We start from the raw sequence: 16,487 nt of genomic DNA, 5'->3' as shown, positions 1-16,487 counted from the left end.
CGTAGGCTGAGTAGACCTGGAACCAGCCCTTATATCCAGGTAAAAGTGACTGACCTGGCCGGGAATCGAACCCGGACCCTCCGGACGAGAGGCAGGCAAGTTAGACCATGAAACCGGCATCAAACATTAATTACCGGTACACAAGTTCAAAATCTCGATACTTTATATTCAATTTTACAGGGGAATCTTCGTTAGTTTCCTGTGAAAACTTCTTTCAGTTCAGCAACTTTGATTAGCCAACTCTTCGAAAAATCTAATAACGCCAAGCCAAACGACAATCGACCACAGGTAGTTTTTAATTCTCTCATCTAATAAAATAAAGCACATTAGATACAAAAGCGCCCAACATGATGGCGAAATCCCTTTTTCTTAATCTTCCATTGTAATTTTGTCTCTGGTATACTATTCGTAGTCAGTTTCTGGAAATCTTGTACTACGTAAATTAGGTCTACATCGACTTTTAAAGGTTATGTTGAACTCGAGAACATGGTTTCGAATGTAAGTATCGATTCTCAAAAGTTTCCGAATGCAGTATATTCAATTCTGCCAGTCACAAATCCAATCAAATTGGAAAGAGGAAAAATCATCAGAACTTAAGAAATTAGTTATTCGTGACCTTGAGCTCAGCTGCAAAGCGCGTTCGCTGCACGTCAGTACGAGTTGGAAATGATACAAACCATTTAAATGTAACGTTCGCAAATAAAACAACTGCATTTTAACATGAAAACATAACATTTCCAGTCTTACATTAGGACCAAAACAGTAATAGGCAATCCCAAGACCTCCCTCTTTTTTTTTTTTTTTTAATGTAAGGTGTTCTGGTCTCGATAACATAATCATGTTCTAGATTTGTGTTAAGAAGGAGCAGTTTCGTTTCCTGCCTGAAAGCCCAGTTTCTATATAGTGCCCTGAGGGAAGTGCCGAAAATGTGTTCGGCAATACAACGAAAAAAGTAAAATAAAAACATCTAGCCCTGGACATAATGTGGACGTTTTATAAGTGCGAACGTTTGACGAAACTCGTCCTGTCTTCAAGTAGAACTGTCGAAATGCACTGGTGGCCACTCTCTGCTTTATGATTTCCGAGATTCTAAGATGCTAAGATGGTCCCGTATGCAAGTTCATCACCGATCGCTTTTCCAGTGCAGTACTTGCTCTAATTATCGCAATGACGGGTCGTTAAAACACCAAGATCCATAAGTATACCATAGCCGTCCTTTTGTTAGATACAGTTTATTGAAAAACGCTTGTTCGAGGATGTAGCATTCATGGGACTGAAATTTCTGGACAGTTGATCCAGAAAATTGTTTCTTCGAGGAACGGATAATGCGGGATTTTTACACCGTGATTTAATTACGATGCTCGTGGGACCACGAAATTTGAATGCCTAATCTGGGAAAACGTAGTTTCCAGGAACAGATAATCAAGGTTCCACAGTATTTGGCTGATTGCCAAGCAGCACATATGAGTATAGTAAGAACATATGTTTCTGTGCACTTGGAAATTTACAAAATTTAGTATATTATGTAACTTCTGCCCTAATTGTCGTGAGTCTTCCTCAACGGTACTGTTATCTCAGGTGTAAGTTTCTCTATTCAGTGGTTCATAAGGTTCTCAGGCTGAGACTGAGCTTGCAAGTACCCCACATGCGGGATCATAATTGATATTTAGACGGTCAAAAAGCTGTTTTTCAGACATTTCAATACAGATTTTTGAATTGTCAGTCATTTATCCAAAAGTTGTATTTCCATTTGCTATAACATCACTTATATTTGCTTGCTTGTCTATTTGTGAACACGTTGAGACTGGAATCTTTTAAATCGGTGAACACATCCACTCCTTACTGCACTCCAAAGTGTACTGAGTATGCGTGATAGAATTCTCATAGCAGAAGGTGCCCGTTGAGAGAGATTGCATCATTCTGGCGTTTAGCTGAGGCGATTCACTTCTGTGATAACTGTGCTGATTTTCATAACGCTTGTGGTTATGTCAAAACTGTGTGTCTATATGTTAACAAATAAACGAGGAGTGCTCTGCTTTTTGTTTTGTGCAGGCCGAAAGTCAGAGGAGGAGCACCTCAACAGAGATGAGAAGCGAGCACGAGCAATGAACATTCCCATCACAGTAAACGACATCATCAACCTTCCCATGGACGAATTCAATGAACGTTTGAGCAAATACGACTTGAGCGAGGCCCAGCTGTCCCTCATCAGGGACATCCGACGGCGTGGCAAGAACAAGGTACTCGTATGTTAACTAACATTCCTTCATCACATCAAAAATTAAATTCCAAGAAGGGAATCATAATTTAATTTTGTCAACTGCAATTGTTAAAAACATTCAACCTCTTTCAGTCATGAAATTACCAGCATTTTACCCCACTGTCACCAGTTGCCAAAGGAAGGCATTTAAACAAGTGGAGGAACAAACTTCCCATACTGCATTGTCCTACATAGCAGACTTGCATCGGTGTCACAACCACCAGCATCTTGGGAAGGTGTGGTGATCCCACTACTACACTGGGATGAAACGCTAGTAATTTCACATTTGAAAAGGCCTAAAGTGCTTTCATTATGTTCACCAACAGGCAGGGTTCACTATTTACTTCCATGGTGGGAAGCAGGATGAAAAATTACTGGAAAGGTGGCGTAAGCACAAGTGTCAGCTCACCATTTAAATTTGTTCTGAGGGCTTTAGGAATCATTCTGGACAATCCAATTACTGTATTTCTCCAAATCCAAGATGACCCCCACTTTTTCCTTTAAAAAAAATTAAATCGGCTTAAAAAGTGGTTTGTGAAATCATATGAATGACTTTCTTCTACAGTATGAATTTTTAGACTATCTTTGTCTTCACACCAACGCCGAGCATTGGCTTTAATTATGCTGTATTTTCTTTCCGTGAGTTTAATAACCATTAAATTAAAATTGTCATCATGATATCAAAGAGAACCCATTGCAAATTTGCTAGCTCATATCTCTACAATACAACGATCCATCAGGAAAATATTCCTGCTGTCTATAAAACTGTTACTTTACTAATTGTCAGGTACAACTGGCTGTCGCTAGATGCAGGTCTCGCTTGTCTGCTTCGGCCGACTTCAGCGGCTAGCCATGTATAATAAAGACGCGGACGTTGGAAGGTCAACGAGTTTATTGCGCCGTCGTGTGGCCCTTCTGCCCTTGTGTTTTTTATGCATATACCATACCTCAATGGAGCTTGCCAAATATCTGTGGAATTTAATTTTCTATAAAGAAGTTCATATTATGAACTTTGTTCCTAACTCAAACTTCCCCAGAAAAAGCAGTTTGCCAGATAATTGCATACAGCCTGGAGGACTTGCACGTCGACCATGGTACCGGTGGGTGGATAAGGGTAAAAATCGTTATTGGTATCCATCAGCGGTGCAAATCCAACAACTCTGTGTGAGAAGCTCTGTTAGGTGGAATGAGGCAGACAAACGTATGGGACCCCTAATCTGTTAGAAGTATAGGTGGATACACGCTAATTCATGCAGAGGCTGAGGAGGTACGTGAGGCAGATTGTTTAGTCTAATTCTTACTTCAATGTTACCACCTGACAATATTGAACGAGGTTTTGGTTCTTCGAAACTGCTAGCTCCTCTGTTAAGTTAGCACAATTACCCATAGTTTCTAATGGCGAAGGAACCACTCGAGTGACCCTCAAACTAACTTTCTCTCTTTATAATATTATACAGAATGGAGTGATCATTTTAGACTCTTTAGTTAGTTTACATTTTCTTGGTTATTCATGTTCGACCCCTTGAACAGCTAACACCGAATATTGTGTTCTTGCAGGTCGCAGCCCAGAACTGTCGCAAACGCAAGTTGGACCAGATCTTGAGCCTGGCAGATGAGGTGAGAGAGATGAGAGACCGCAAAAATCGCCTGCTCATAGAACGAGACTACATGCTTTCAGAGAGACAGCGTGTGAAGGAGAAGTTCAGCCAGTTATACCGTCATGTCTTCCAGGTAAGTACAGTGTCTTATCAATGTACAGTGCTAAGGAGTGCTTGCAAGGCTCATGGCACTTTTCCATCTTCCTCTATCCTACCACCTCGCCACGAACCTGCTATGCTGGCGTAGCCGGGGGGAGAGGTGATCCTCCTACGTGGCGCATAGGGGTGTCCTAACCGGCTTCCCAGCGGACTTGAAAGAAATAAAATACCTCTCGCTTGCAGACCAAACACACAACCCTCTGTGGGTGGGGGTCGCAGACGAAGAATACACCCATGGTATACCCTGCGTGTCGTAAGAGGCAACTAAAAGGGGCGACCAAGAGATGATTATATTAGAACCGTGAAACTACTTGTGATTAGTACCGCCTCGAGGGGAACACCATGGGTCGCTTTTACTTGCGCGTAGTACCACTATGTTATCGTAATCTATAATCTTCATTTCCGTATTGACAATTGCACAATTAAAAATAGGAGAGGATTTCCACCAATCAATACTTATTTATTGTATATATTAAACTACAGGACCGGTTTCGACCTCATATTCAAGGTCATCTTCAGCTGAACCATATATACATATTAATATAATGAAGCTTTGATTAAGATTGTGGTGTTGAAGGAATGCCATATGATGATGTACATTTAGTTACATACAAATGGGGCACGTCTTAGCGTGAGCTGGCGTATATGTCATTCTGTGCAATATTGCAACTGTATGTCTAAAATGTTGAAGGTCTTAAAACTAGTGTATAAAACACGTCTTTTCCTAAACTAACTTATATATATGTACAAGATAAAAACAATACATAAAAACACTTCATGTACATGAACATTCGTTCTTGCTTGGTGGTTAATACATCGACTAACTTCCGTATTTAAGTCTTATTCACAGTTGTACACTTCAGCTGCTATTCTTAGAGTTTGTAAAATTGCATGGATAAAAGTTTTGTCTTCCTGTGCGTATGTGAGATAAAACACTTTCAATTTAAAAAGGTGCCAAATGTATGGATGAAATTCAAGTAAAATATGTTCAGCTCTGCTGTGTGTGTTGCCCTTTTATAAGAACCAATTCATGTTTTCTTATTGGCGTCCGTAAATTTGGGTGACATTGGTTTCAAAGTAGTGGCTCCTTTCCCATTTGTAGCTGTGCAATGATGTTATGTTAATCTGTGGAAGATAAGATTGAGTTATAAGTGATATTGTGCGGAGGAATGTCTAAGGGTTATGTGTGTGAATTGGAATATGTACTTACTGTTGTTGGTGTAGCTGAGTTGTGTTTGACATGCGAGCTTGTAATGTACTACTTCGTGTTCTTCTTGGGCTTATGCTAGCTGCTGTGAGGGGAAGGAAAGGAGGGGTAGGGAGAGTTGTTGTTGTAGGGGTAGGGATGGAGCTGGGTGTGTTGTTTGGTGTTTTTCTGTTGCTTGTTGCATTCTGTTTATCGATTAACTTAAGGTAAGGGTTTTTTAAGGCGGGGATAACTGTATTGAAGATGATGTTAGTTTTTTCTGTGATTTCATTTATGTTGTAATTTGGATTGGTGTACTGATCCAAAGTGATGTAGAATTCTTCTGTTATGTTGAGCAGGGGGCCTTTGGGGTTTATGTTTAGGATTTGCATATCGTTATCGATGTTTGTGAAACTGTGTTTATAGTCTGCGACATGTTGTCCTATTGAGGAAAAATGATTGTGTTTCACTGCATTTATGTGTTCGTTATATCGGGTTAGGAAGTTTCTACCGGTACGTCCGATATAGCTGGTCTCGCAGTTATTACATTTGATGCGGTATACCCCTGAGTGGTTGTATTTGTTGTTGCTATTGATTGTCCTGACATTGTGTATGATGTTGGTACTATTGTGTGTAGTTCTGAATGCTATTCTTAGGTTATGTTTTTTTAAAATGTTAGTTATGGGGTATATGTGTACATTGTTGAAAGTGAATAGTGCATAGTCTTTCTTGGGTTCGTTTACTTTTGTTAGTTTGGTTTTGGGTTGGGATTTTATTTTGTGAATGATTTTGTTAACCATGTCTTTCTTGAATCCATTGTTTTTAGCTATGTCATGAATTAATTGTAATTCTTTGTTTAGATCTTCTTTTGTTAACGGTATATTGAATGCTCTGTGTATCATGCTATCATGCTATAGTTGCAACAAGCAACAGAAAAACACCAAACAACACACCCAGCTCCATCCCTACCCCTACAACAACAACTCTCCCTACCCCTCCTTTCCTTCCCCTCACAGCAGCTAGCATAAGCCCAAGAAGAACACGAAGTAGTACATTACAAGCTCGCATGTCAAACACAACTCAGCTACACCAACAACAGTAAGTACATATTCCAATTCACACACATAACCCTTAGACATTCCTCCGCACAATATCACTTATAACTCAATCTTATCTTCCACAGATTAACATAACATCATTGCACAGCTACAAATGGGAAAGGAGCCACTACTTTGAAACCAATGTCACCCAAATTTACGGACGCCAATAAGAAAACATGAATTGGTTCTTATAAAAGGGCAACACACACAGCAGAGCTGAACATATTTTACTTGAATTTCATCCATACATTTGGCACCCTTTTTAAATTGAAAGTGTTTTATCTCACATACGCACAGGAAGACAAAACTTTTATCCATGCAATTTTACAAACTCTAAGAATAGCAGCTGAAGTGTACAACTGTGAATAAGCCTTAAATACGGAAGTTAGTCGATGTATTGACCACCAAGCAAGAACGAATGTTCATGTACATGAAGTGTTTTTATGTATTGTTTTTATCTTGTACATATATATAAGTTAGTTTAGGAAAAGACGTGTTTTATACACTAGTTTTAAGACTTTCAACATTTTAGACATACAGTTGCAATATTGCACAGAATGACATATACGCCAGCTCACGCTAAGACGTGCCCCATTTGTATGTAACTAAATGTACATCATCATCATATGGCATTCCTTCAACACCACAATCTTAATCAAAGCTTCATTATATTAATATGTATATATGGTTCAGCTGAAGATGACCTTGAATATGAGGTCGAAACCGGTCCTGTAGTTTAATATATACAATAAATAAGTAGTGATTGGTGGAAATCCTCTCCTATTTTTAACCACTATGTTAGGTACAAAATAGGTATGTGATTAGTAGCAAACGAGAGTACGACATCTTTTACAGTACCTGTGATTAGTAACACCATATGAGCGACACCATGGTTCTGCCTTGCCTATGATTAGTACCCACTATATGAGGAACACCACGGGATAGTACAAGTCCCTGCGGTTAGTACATTTATGTGATGAACACCATAGGTTTGCGTTGCCTGTAAATGGCCCCGCATTGTGCGAAAATGTAGGTCTGTAATACATGTGCAAATTTCATTACCTGGGAGTAGTACCATAATATGTGGAATACCGCGAGTCTATGCTACTTTTAATTAGTACCACAACATGACAAATACCATGGTTCTACTTTCCTAGCGATAAGTACCATTATGTGGGGCCACTGACTTGGATTTTGGACTCCATCCGACTACAAGCATCATCGATTCAGCATTGTGTTATAGAAGCAGTCCCTTGGTCAGTGATACTATTGTTTTACGCCAGCTCGTGTGCATGTGGGGCACTGTGGGTCGGTTCCACTCATCGCTTTAAATTCATATCCATCCATTCATTCAATCTTCGTCCTCACGTTTTGAATTCTGGTCAGTGTAGGATTTTGTACTTTTAATTTGTCATTCCATTACGTTTCATTTCGTACCATTAGGGGCCGATGACCTCGATGTTAGGCCCCTTTAAACAACAAGCATCATCATCATCATCATCATCATCATCCTACTACCTCAGTCTGTGTCTACCTCTTGCTCTCCTTCCTTCAGTTATAACCTTTATCATCCTTCCCTCTTCCATCGTCGTAACATGTCCAGACTATCTCCATTTGTCTCTCTCCATTCTGACTTTTCTACTCCGATATCCTTCCTGACACCTCCACTTCTTTCATTGCTCTCCAGGTCTCATGTCGGTGGGCAATAATACCATGAGATCCGTTTCAGTTGTTAGTAAAGTAAAACGTTATATACACGAGGTTAATAGACATAATTCTGAGCAGTTTGTTGCAGTATGAGAGGGAAGGATGTAAATTTCAGGCGAGTGGAGGTTTCCATACAGAGCGGTCCTGCCACAACAGCATGTGCAGTGTGTCATATAACACATGAAATGTTCTAGTGTTACATGGACCCAGCAAACTTTTAGACACCAGTACAACATTCACGACACCCCTTCAGATCGAGAAATTGTGAAATGGTACAACCTGTTCCTGGGGAAGAACTCGGAGTCCAGAAGTTCAGACGGTTCAGGCGCCAACTTGTCTGGTTCGATCTTGGCTCAGTCCGGTGGTATTTGAAAGTGCTCAAGTACATCGGCCTCGAGTCGGTAGGTTTACTGGCACGTAAAAGAACTCCTGCATGACTAAATTCCAGCACCTCGGCGGCACATACCCAGAACTGAGGTGGAGATGTGGAAGCGGAATGGGACATTCATGAAAGTATTTATAAACTGATTAGCTGAAAAAGAGAAAGAGAGGAATGAGAGGGTAAAGGAAGCTATGAAAAATAAGAAAACATGGCAATTATGGAATAGGGATAAAACAGAAGAAAGCATCAGGAAATGAAAAGAAGGTACAGTAGAAGTCCGCTATAGCGAGTACGAGATATAACGAGAAACCCGTTATAACGTCATTTTTTTTCTGTCCCTTCAAAATTCCTACATTAAACTTGTGCGTTATCCTTCGGTCACAGCAAGAGCCCTATCACTGAAGCATCCGTTATTATGAGCGATTAAGTGTGCGCGATTCTTTTCTGTTACTGATATTTATGCACCTAGCTATTATATTGTATGCGATCTATCATCTTTGATATCTTTTCCTCGCTATATCCCCACTAGTGAGCTCTCTTGTCGACACACTAATGCGATGTCGGATTCAATTAGTAAAACCCATCGTCTGCTGTGCCATAAAGAAAAATGAAAATGAAAGAGAATATGTTCTCATAATAAATGCATAAATAATGTATCCAATAGCAGTTGTTAACTCATTAAAATAAAGGCTGAAGTAAACAATCACTTAATTTCAATGCTAAATACTGCAATTAAGTAAGAATGGGATACACCTCAAGATATGGCAGAGTGCATCATTTATTTCGCAAGTTGGTTTATATTTTCTCATGGCAGGTTACATTTCAGAAAGGTTGTTATTATGTAAATTTATAGCGAGAAGGTTCTCATTTCTCTACTGGCGCTTAAAATATGGAACGGTACTGTTTTCTCACTATGTGTACATGCCAGCTCTCTCGTCTATATTCAAAGGCAATGTTGGAGTCGATTAGTAATACCTGTCAACTGCTGTTCCGTAAAGAAAATCAGAAATGAAAGAGAACACGTTTTTGTAATAAATGTGTAAATGACGTGGCTGATAGAATTTGTTAACTCGTTAGAAATAAAGGCTGAAGTAAACAATCATTTTATTTTAATGTTATACACTGAAATTAAGGAGGAATGCGATACACCTCATGATATGGCTGAGTGCATCACTGATTTCAGAGATTAGATTATATTTTTTCGCGTCTGGTAAAATTTTGGTAAATTTCCTTTGTAAATTTACAGTGAGAATGTTATAACTTTTCTACTGGTGTTCTATGTATGTTTTCTTGCTACATATGCGGTTAAGTTCGGGTAGGTGACACTGTTTCAATAAGAAAACTGAAGCGTTTGCCATAAAATGCAACCTTTGGTATCGTTTCCTCGCTATGTGCAATTGCGAGCTTTCTCGTCGACATTCGAGTGCGATATCGGATGAGTCTATTAGTAATACCTGTCGACTGCTGTTCCGTAAAGAAAATTAGAAATGAAAGAGAACGTGTTTTCATAACAAATACGTGAATAACGTGGTCAAAAGCAGTTGTTAACTCATTAGAAATAAAGGCTAAGTAAACGATTGCTTAATTTTAATACTCTGCATTGAAATTCAGTAAGAATGTGATACACTTCAAGATATAGCAGAGCGCATCACTAATTTCAGAGGTTAGTTTATATTTCTCGCGCCTGGTTAAATTTATTCAATGTAAATTTATAGCGAGAATGTTATCATTCCTCTACTGGCGTTTGGAATATGTTTTCATGATACATATAGTAGGGTTAAGTTAGGTTAGGTGACGCTGTTTGAATTAAAAAACTGAAACATTTACCACAAAATGGGATTGATCATTGAACCGTATCGGTTTTTTGTCGCTATGTACACCTGCGAGCTGTCTCGTAGACATTCGAAGGCTATGTCGGAGTCTATTAGTAATACCCGTCAACTGCTGTTCTCTAAGGCACCGTTCACACTAAGGCGATATAAGATAAGTGATATGTAGTAAGGAATATATTGCGACGATATATTGCTAGGAAGGTTCATGACACTGGGCGATAAATCGGCGCGATCTGGGCAATAAAAATTTGGTGGGACCACAATTCTCAATACATCAGTTAGAAATATGAGTTCAAATGTTCTAGTGGCTTATTGGTTCAGGCGTAGGATGAAAAGAAAACGGAAATACTGGGTACATCCCTACAATCTTACCAACCTGCACCATAGCTCGGCTGTAGTTTCTCGAAAGCTGTCTGAACATGAATCAAAATTCAGGGAGTTTTATAGAATGAATCCTGAAAACTTTCAATTTCTGAAAAGCCATTTCTTCAGATAAAAAACTTCTGATTGCTATAAGGTAAGTAGATATGAATATAAAAAGCAGTATTAATAAAATTTGATAATTTTTTTTACATATTTTTTTACAAATTGTACCAATCAGTTCCATTAAATTAATGAAAGGTATTACAGATTTGTCTTCTCTTCTTCCCGTCATGTTCACAGCTCGAAATATCGTACGATACTAATCGCTGAAGAGACTAGCAAGCTGCACTTCGAGAGATATATCACTTGCGATATGTTGTGCAATCGCGCAGCTGTGAACCTCTTTTATCGCCTCCCTTTAGATTTCAAGTATCTGTCTGTGTGTGTTACGTATCATATATTGCTTACGATATATCACTCGTTTTATATCGCCTTAGTGTGAATGCGGCCTAAGAGAAAAAATCAAATTGAATGAGGATAACACCTTTTTGTAATAAATTCGTAAATGACATGGCCGATAGCAGTTGTTAACTCGTTAGAATTAAAGGCTGAAGTTATTGATCATTTAATTTTTATATTATATACTGAAATTAAGTAAGAATGTGATACACCTCAAGATATGGCAGAGTACATCACTGATTTCAGAGGATAGTTTATATTTTCTCACGTCTAGTTAAATTTTGGAAATTCCCATGTAAATTTGTAGCGAGGAGGTTATCATTTCTCTACGTGCACTTGAACTGTGTTTTCATGATGCATATACGGTTAGTTTAGGTGACGCTGTTTGAAGTAGAAATCTGAAACGTGAGTGATACTATAATTTCTTTTTAGAATGAAATTAAACACAAACCTTCACGTCGTAACGGATTTTGAAAAAATAATAAACGAATAAGCCGTATTGTGCATGGGGTTTTCACCAACTTTTACAAAATTTCTGATATAATGACAATCCGCTATAGTGAGTAAATTTTTCGCCATTATTAATTCTCGCTATAACAGACTTTTACTGTACTAGAAAATAGTACGTGAAGGAAAGTTGGGAAGAATTTACGCGAGAGTTGGAAGAGGATTGTTTAGTGGTAAAAAGATGCCATATGGACTTGGGAGAAGGAAGAGAAAAGAAAGAGTCTAGCCTATACAAAGCAGGTGAAAAGGAAAAAAATGATGAACTCCTGAATGTGAGAAGTGGTGTAGAGATATATTGTGAAAGGAGACAGAATCTGAGAGTAAAATCACAATGGAAGACTTGGAACCTACTGTCAAACGAATTAAAGTGCAAAAACCAGTGGAATTGGATGAATTGTTTGTGGAAAATAAAAGCAGCAGTACCCAGTGTCCTACAATGGCTACTTAGATGTATTTGGGGGGGAAAAATTTAAAAAAAATCCCTACCAAATGACTGGAGTAAGGGAGTAATAATACCTATATTTAAGAAGGGAGACAAGAAGATACATGATAATTATTGAGGATTCATGCTCATATCTCAGATATTGAAAAGGGTACTAGAAAAGAGAATGAGAAGAAAATTGTTGCAGGAGTCTCAAGACACATGTGGGAGGGCGACAGAGTGCTTTTGGAATGAAACTGGTCTACAACAAGGAAGTGTGCTGTCACCTTTTTTTATTTATAGTGGTTATGGACGAGATTGTGAAAGAAAACGGTACTATCTCCATGTTCAGTCCTGCAACAGTTCGCTTCCCACAATTTCAAGGGCTTGTCCTGCAAATTTTTTTACTCTGCTTTTTCCTTCTCTTCTTGCTCTGGTGAATACCATTTTCTTGCCTATTTTCATTCCATAATTACCAACATACTTGCTCAACCTTGTACTACCTGTCCATTTGCTCCCCAGACCACCTTCAGCTCCCTGATGCTGCTTTCATTAAGAACGGCAACAGCACATTTCCTGAAGCTATTCTGCCCCGTTATTGTTACTGCTGTTGTTGTTTCTAAATCTAACTTAGAATGTGTCTCGTTCTGTTTCAGTCCCTCAGAGATCCTGACGGCAACCCGTATTCCCCATACGAGTACAGTCTTCAGCAATCAGCCGATGGCACAGTGTTGCTGGTACCACGTTCCAATGCGACGGGCATGCTGGAGACGGACATGACGCGTCAGAAGCACAAAGACCAACATAAAGAGTGACCCGTTCTGCTCTGTATGAAGTGCTTTTGAGAAATGGCACAATAAAAAATTCCTATCTCAGGTGAAGCAGTAATGGTGCATTACTCAAATGTGTGCCAACGAACGCGAGTGGAGTTGCTGCGTTGATGTAGGAGAAGTCCAATTTTTATTCCGAGCGAGAAGAAACAGACCTATTTTAACACGAGAGCTTAAGACCGTGCTAAGACTGCATAGTTTAATCGTAGACCATCTCAAAAGCACTTTGTAGATTTTACTGATGTTCTCATTTGAGTATTGAGGATCGTTTCTTGTTTTGAAAATTTGTTACCATTCCCATTCAAAATTGGTATTGCATTTCACCTCAGCAGATGTTTCGACACACCTATGGTCCGCATTGGCTGTTTGGCAGGAATACGACACGTTGACAGTTGTTGATTGAAGTGCAAGGTAATTCAGTTGTCCTCTTGTTTGGAAACAGATCTTGTTTCTCAAACCTTCCACGAGCGAGAAGTGTGCTACCGACAGAGTTTATTCCATACTGTGTTACGCCAGTGCGTTCTGAATTAGTCTGTGTACCTCTACCTCCATAAAAGTGAGTGGTTATATTCGGAAGCGATATACTTAACTGGACTACAGGAAAAAAACTAAGATATGAACTCCTTCGCTGCTGCATTTCTTACCTCACAAGATCCCCTAACTGTATGATTAAATTAAGAAATTTAAAAGATATTAAAAACTATTTATTTATATATTTTAAAGTCCAGCTTACAACTTCAAACCTGTGGGTGCTTGGTTCATTCATCATTGCTGATATCCCACCACTCCGGTACAACTTGACAATTTTCATCGCTGTTATTTTCTGCGGAACTTTCACTTGGCAACACTTCGATTGTCCACATTAACCAACAAGAAAAAATAAATTATTATTATTATTTAGTTGGAACCATAGGGTCATGCTGGAAATGTTATAATAGTCACCTGTTGTTCAGAGCTAGGCTGGTGTTCACAAATAATACTCCTAGTGTTATTTGAAACACTTCATCATCTATCCAGCTTCCACAGCCTTCTACTGCATAGCTTCACTGTTGTCAAAGAAATGCAGTTGTGAGCATAAATTACAGATGTGTTTTGAACTCCACAAATTGTCAACTATCTCGCACCACAATGACAACTGTGGCGTGCAAATCTGTATTCCCAGTGCAATATCTAGTGATTAAGATAATTCAAATGCTTGCATGAAGCAGTATTTGAAGCCAAATATTTCTAAGCCTTTGTGAGACCGTGATGTTTGCTGTGTGGACTTAATTGTTCCGCGTGCAAGGAATTTCTCTGAGCATCTGAATTCACTTACCCTTGTATGCTGCAAATTTTTCCCACTATTAAAAGATTGTCAGAGACTGAAATATTGATGTTGTGCTTGGCCACAAACTTCTCCTTACGTGCTTTAAGGGTACCTGGACGTGAATAATTTTGTCGAAAGTTCACATTTTGGTTTTTCACTTCTCTGAGCAGAGTAAGCTTTCCCAAATCCAAATGTCTATAATATGTGTATTTTTCTGCAACAAAAGTGGCTGTTTCTATGTGGCAGCACCACTTCGCTGTTGGCTAACATTACACGTTACTTTTGATGGGCTGAGTGGCTCAAGTGGTTGGTACGCTGGCCTTCTGACCCCAACTTGGCAGGTTTGATCCTAACTCAGTCCGGTTGTATTTGAAGATGCTCAAATACGTCGGCATCTTGTCGGTGGATTTACTGGCACATAAAATAACTCCTGCAGGACAAAATCCCAGCACCTCGGTGTCTCCAAAAACCGTAAACGTAGTTAGTGGGATAAAAAAATAAAGGGAGAGAGAGAGACATTAATATTTTCAAGAACATTAAAAGTTATTTGCTTTATGTCACACCGACACAGATAGGTCTTACGGCGACGATGGGATAGGAGAGGCTTAGGAACGGGAAGAAAGCGGCCATGGCCTTAATTAAGGTACAGCCCCAGCCAGCATTTGCCTGGTGTGAAAATGGGAAACCACAGAAAACCATCTTCAGGCCTGCCGACAGTGGTATTCGATCCCACTATCTCCCGGATGCAAGCTCATAGCTGTACGCCCCTAACCACACGGCCAACTCGCCCGGTTTAAAAAAGTTTGATGCACTTCTTTAATTGCCTGTAAGTTACAAGGAAATATAAGTACTATGCCACCTTTAATTTGTGAGAGGGTAAAATACTTTTTCTGTACACTGTTAACTTTAATCATTAACTTGACAGAAAGAAAATAACTTATAAATGAATATCTTCCATGAAAATTGTATTTTCAAGTGTGATATGCTGCTATTCACATCACTGTTGATGAACTAAGGGAGAGAGAGAGTTGATATTGTGCCGTAGTTGATTTTAAGAGGTGAGCAAATGAATGGGCGACATTAAAATGTAAAAGATTCCATGTAGCCTCCTTCTTCTTCACATGCTCTATCTTCCCAGAATGTTGACGATAAGTAGCATATCTGTTTCTTATCCATAGCTTTTTAAGCAGTGAAAATGTATATTTAGCTCAGAAACCATTGGCTTAAATTAATGAACCATCATTTTTGTCCAGGTAGGATCATGTTTTTCATTAATTTTCAAAACTTCTGACAACCTACAAAAGCTTTAGCAGTATATTAGCCTTTTCTCCATCATTGGATGCATCTTCTTTTCAGATTTAAAATTGCTATCTCAATTTATTTTGACCAAAATATGGAATCTTTTCCTTCTTAATCTCATTAATTCAAATGGTTTCTTAGCTATGGTCCTACAAGATTGGCCTTAAAACATGCAGGTTTCACGTTCAGGTACACTTAAATCTGTATCTAACAGCAGTGGTAAGAAAATTCAAAGAAGGAAATTGACTGAGAACTGAGATGAGAATGGTAACAAAGTCTGTTGTCTGCGTGCAATATTGACACACCATGCTATGGTACTTACAGTCTCTTAACAATTCTAACTGCATTAGGAAGCTAACCTGCATTTAAATAAAAAGGAGCGTACTTATAAAAGATGAACAATAAGAAACTCTTTGTACCTGTGTTTCCACAACCGCTGGAAACGTCTCACAGCTTCGGCCAGACTGTTGCCCCCTTTAAGAAGAGTCTGGCTTACTTTTGTTTCAGCTACTACACGGGAGCTTTCTGTTCTGTTGATAAGGATTGTTCTTTTAAATAAAGGGGCATTGTATAAAAGGATTACATATTATAATGTGTGAATAAAAACTATTTTTATATAACTGCTATTTGTGACTGTATATAATGATGATATAATATATATATACTGAGTAGTTGTGACTTAGTGGTTAGGGTGGTCAGGTCTGTATAGTCTTGTAGTTACTGCACTTGTCTGAACAAGGATATGTGATATCCTGTATCGTCTACATTTTGATTCGTGATCAAGGTTTTTAAAATAAAACTTAAAAATATATCTCCAAGTATGTGTGTGTGTCATTCTCCTATAATCTAGTTGTATTGTCAAGAAAGCTACTCCCTATTCCCAGCTATCACGAAGAGTACAGCAACATATCTGTAATATCCCGTGTATGGATATTTAGTGTTTGACAACATGGTGCTCTACAAACCCGGAGAAATATTTGTGTTGTTTATGATGAAGATGCTGTAAATGACAGGATATGCCAGAGGTAATTTTCAAGATTTCAGCCAGGAAGTTTTCTTTTAAATACAAATCTCATAC

The 16,487-nt window shown here is 38.7% G+C and overlaps 1 protein-coding gene across 6 annotated transcripts in view; it reads left to right on the top strand.

Annotated features, from left to right (window-relative positions):
* Positions 1-16,230, top strand: part of cnc (cap-n-collar) — a 553,804-nt gene extending 537,574 nt beyond the window's left edge. For all 6 annotated transcript variants that reach the window (XM_067156616.2, XM_067156615.2, XM_067156620.2 and 3 more), the window contains 3 exons: positions 2,053-2,240; positions 3,818-3,991; positions 12,631-16,230. In XM_067156616.2, coding sequence (XP_067012717.1) covers positions 2,053-2,240; positions 3,818-3,991; positions 12,631-12,789 — 521 coding nt within the window. In that variant the 3' untranslated portion in view covers positions 12,790-16,230. The remainder of the gene's footprint in view (positions 1-2,052; positions 2,241-3,817; positions 3,992-12,630) is intronic.
* The last annotated feature ends 257 nt before the right edge of the window (positions 16,231-16,487 follow it).

Source organism: Anabrus simplex, chromosome 12 (assembly GCF_040414725.1).
Source record: "Anabrus simplex isolate iqAnaSimp1 chromosome 12, ASM4041472v1, whole genome shotgun sequence".
NCBI classification, from domain to species: Eukaryota; Metazoa; Arthropoda; class Insecta; order Orthoptera; family Tettigoniidae; genus Anabrus; species Anabrus simplex.
This window is presented reverse-complemented; position numbering and strand designations above follow the sequence as displayed.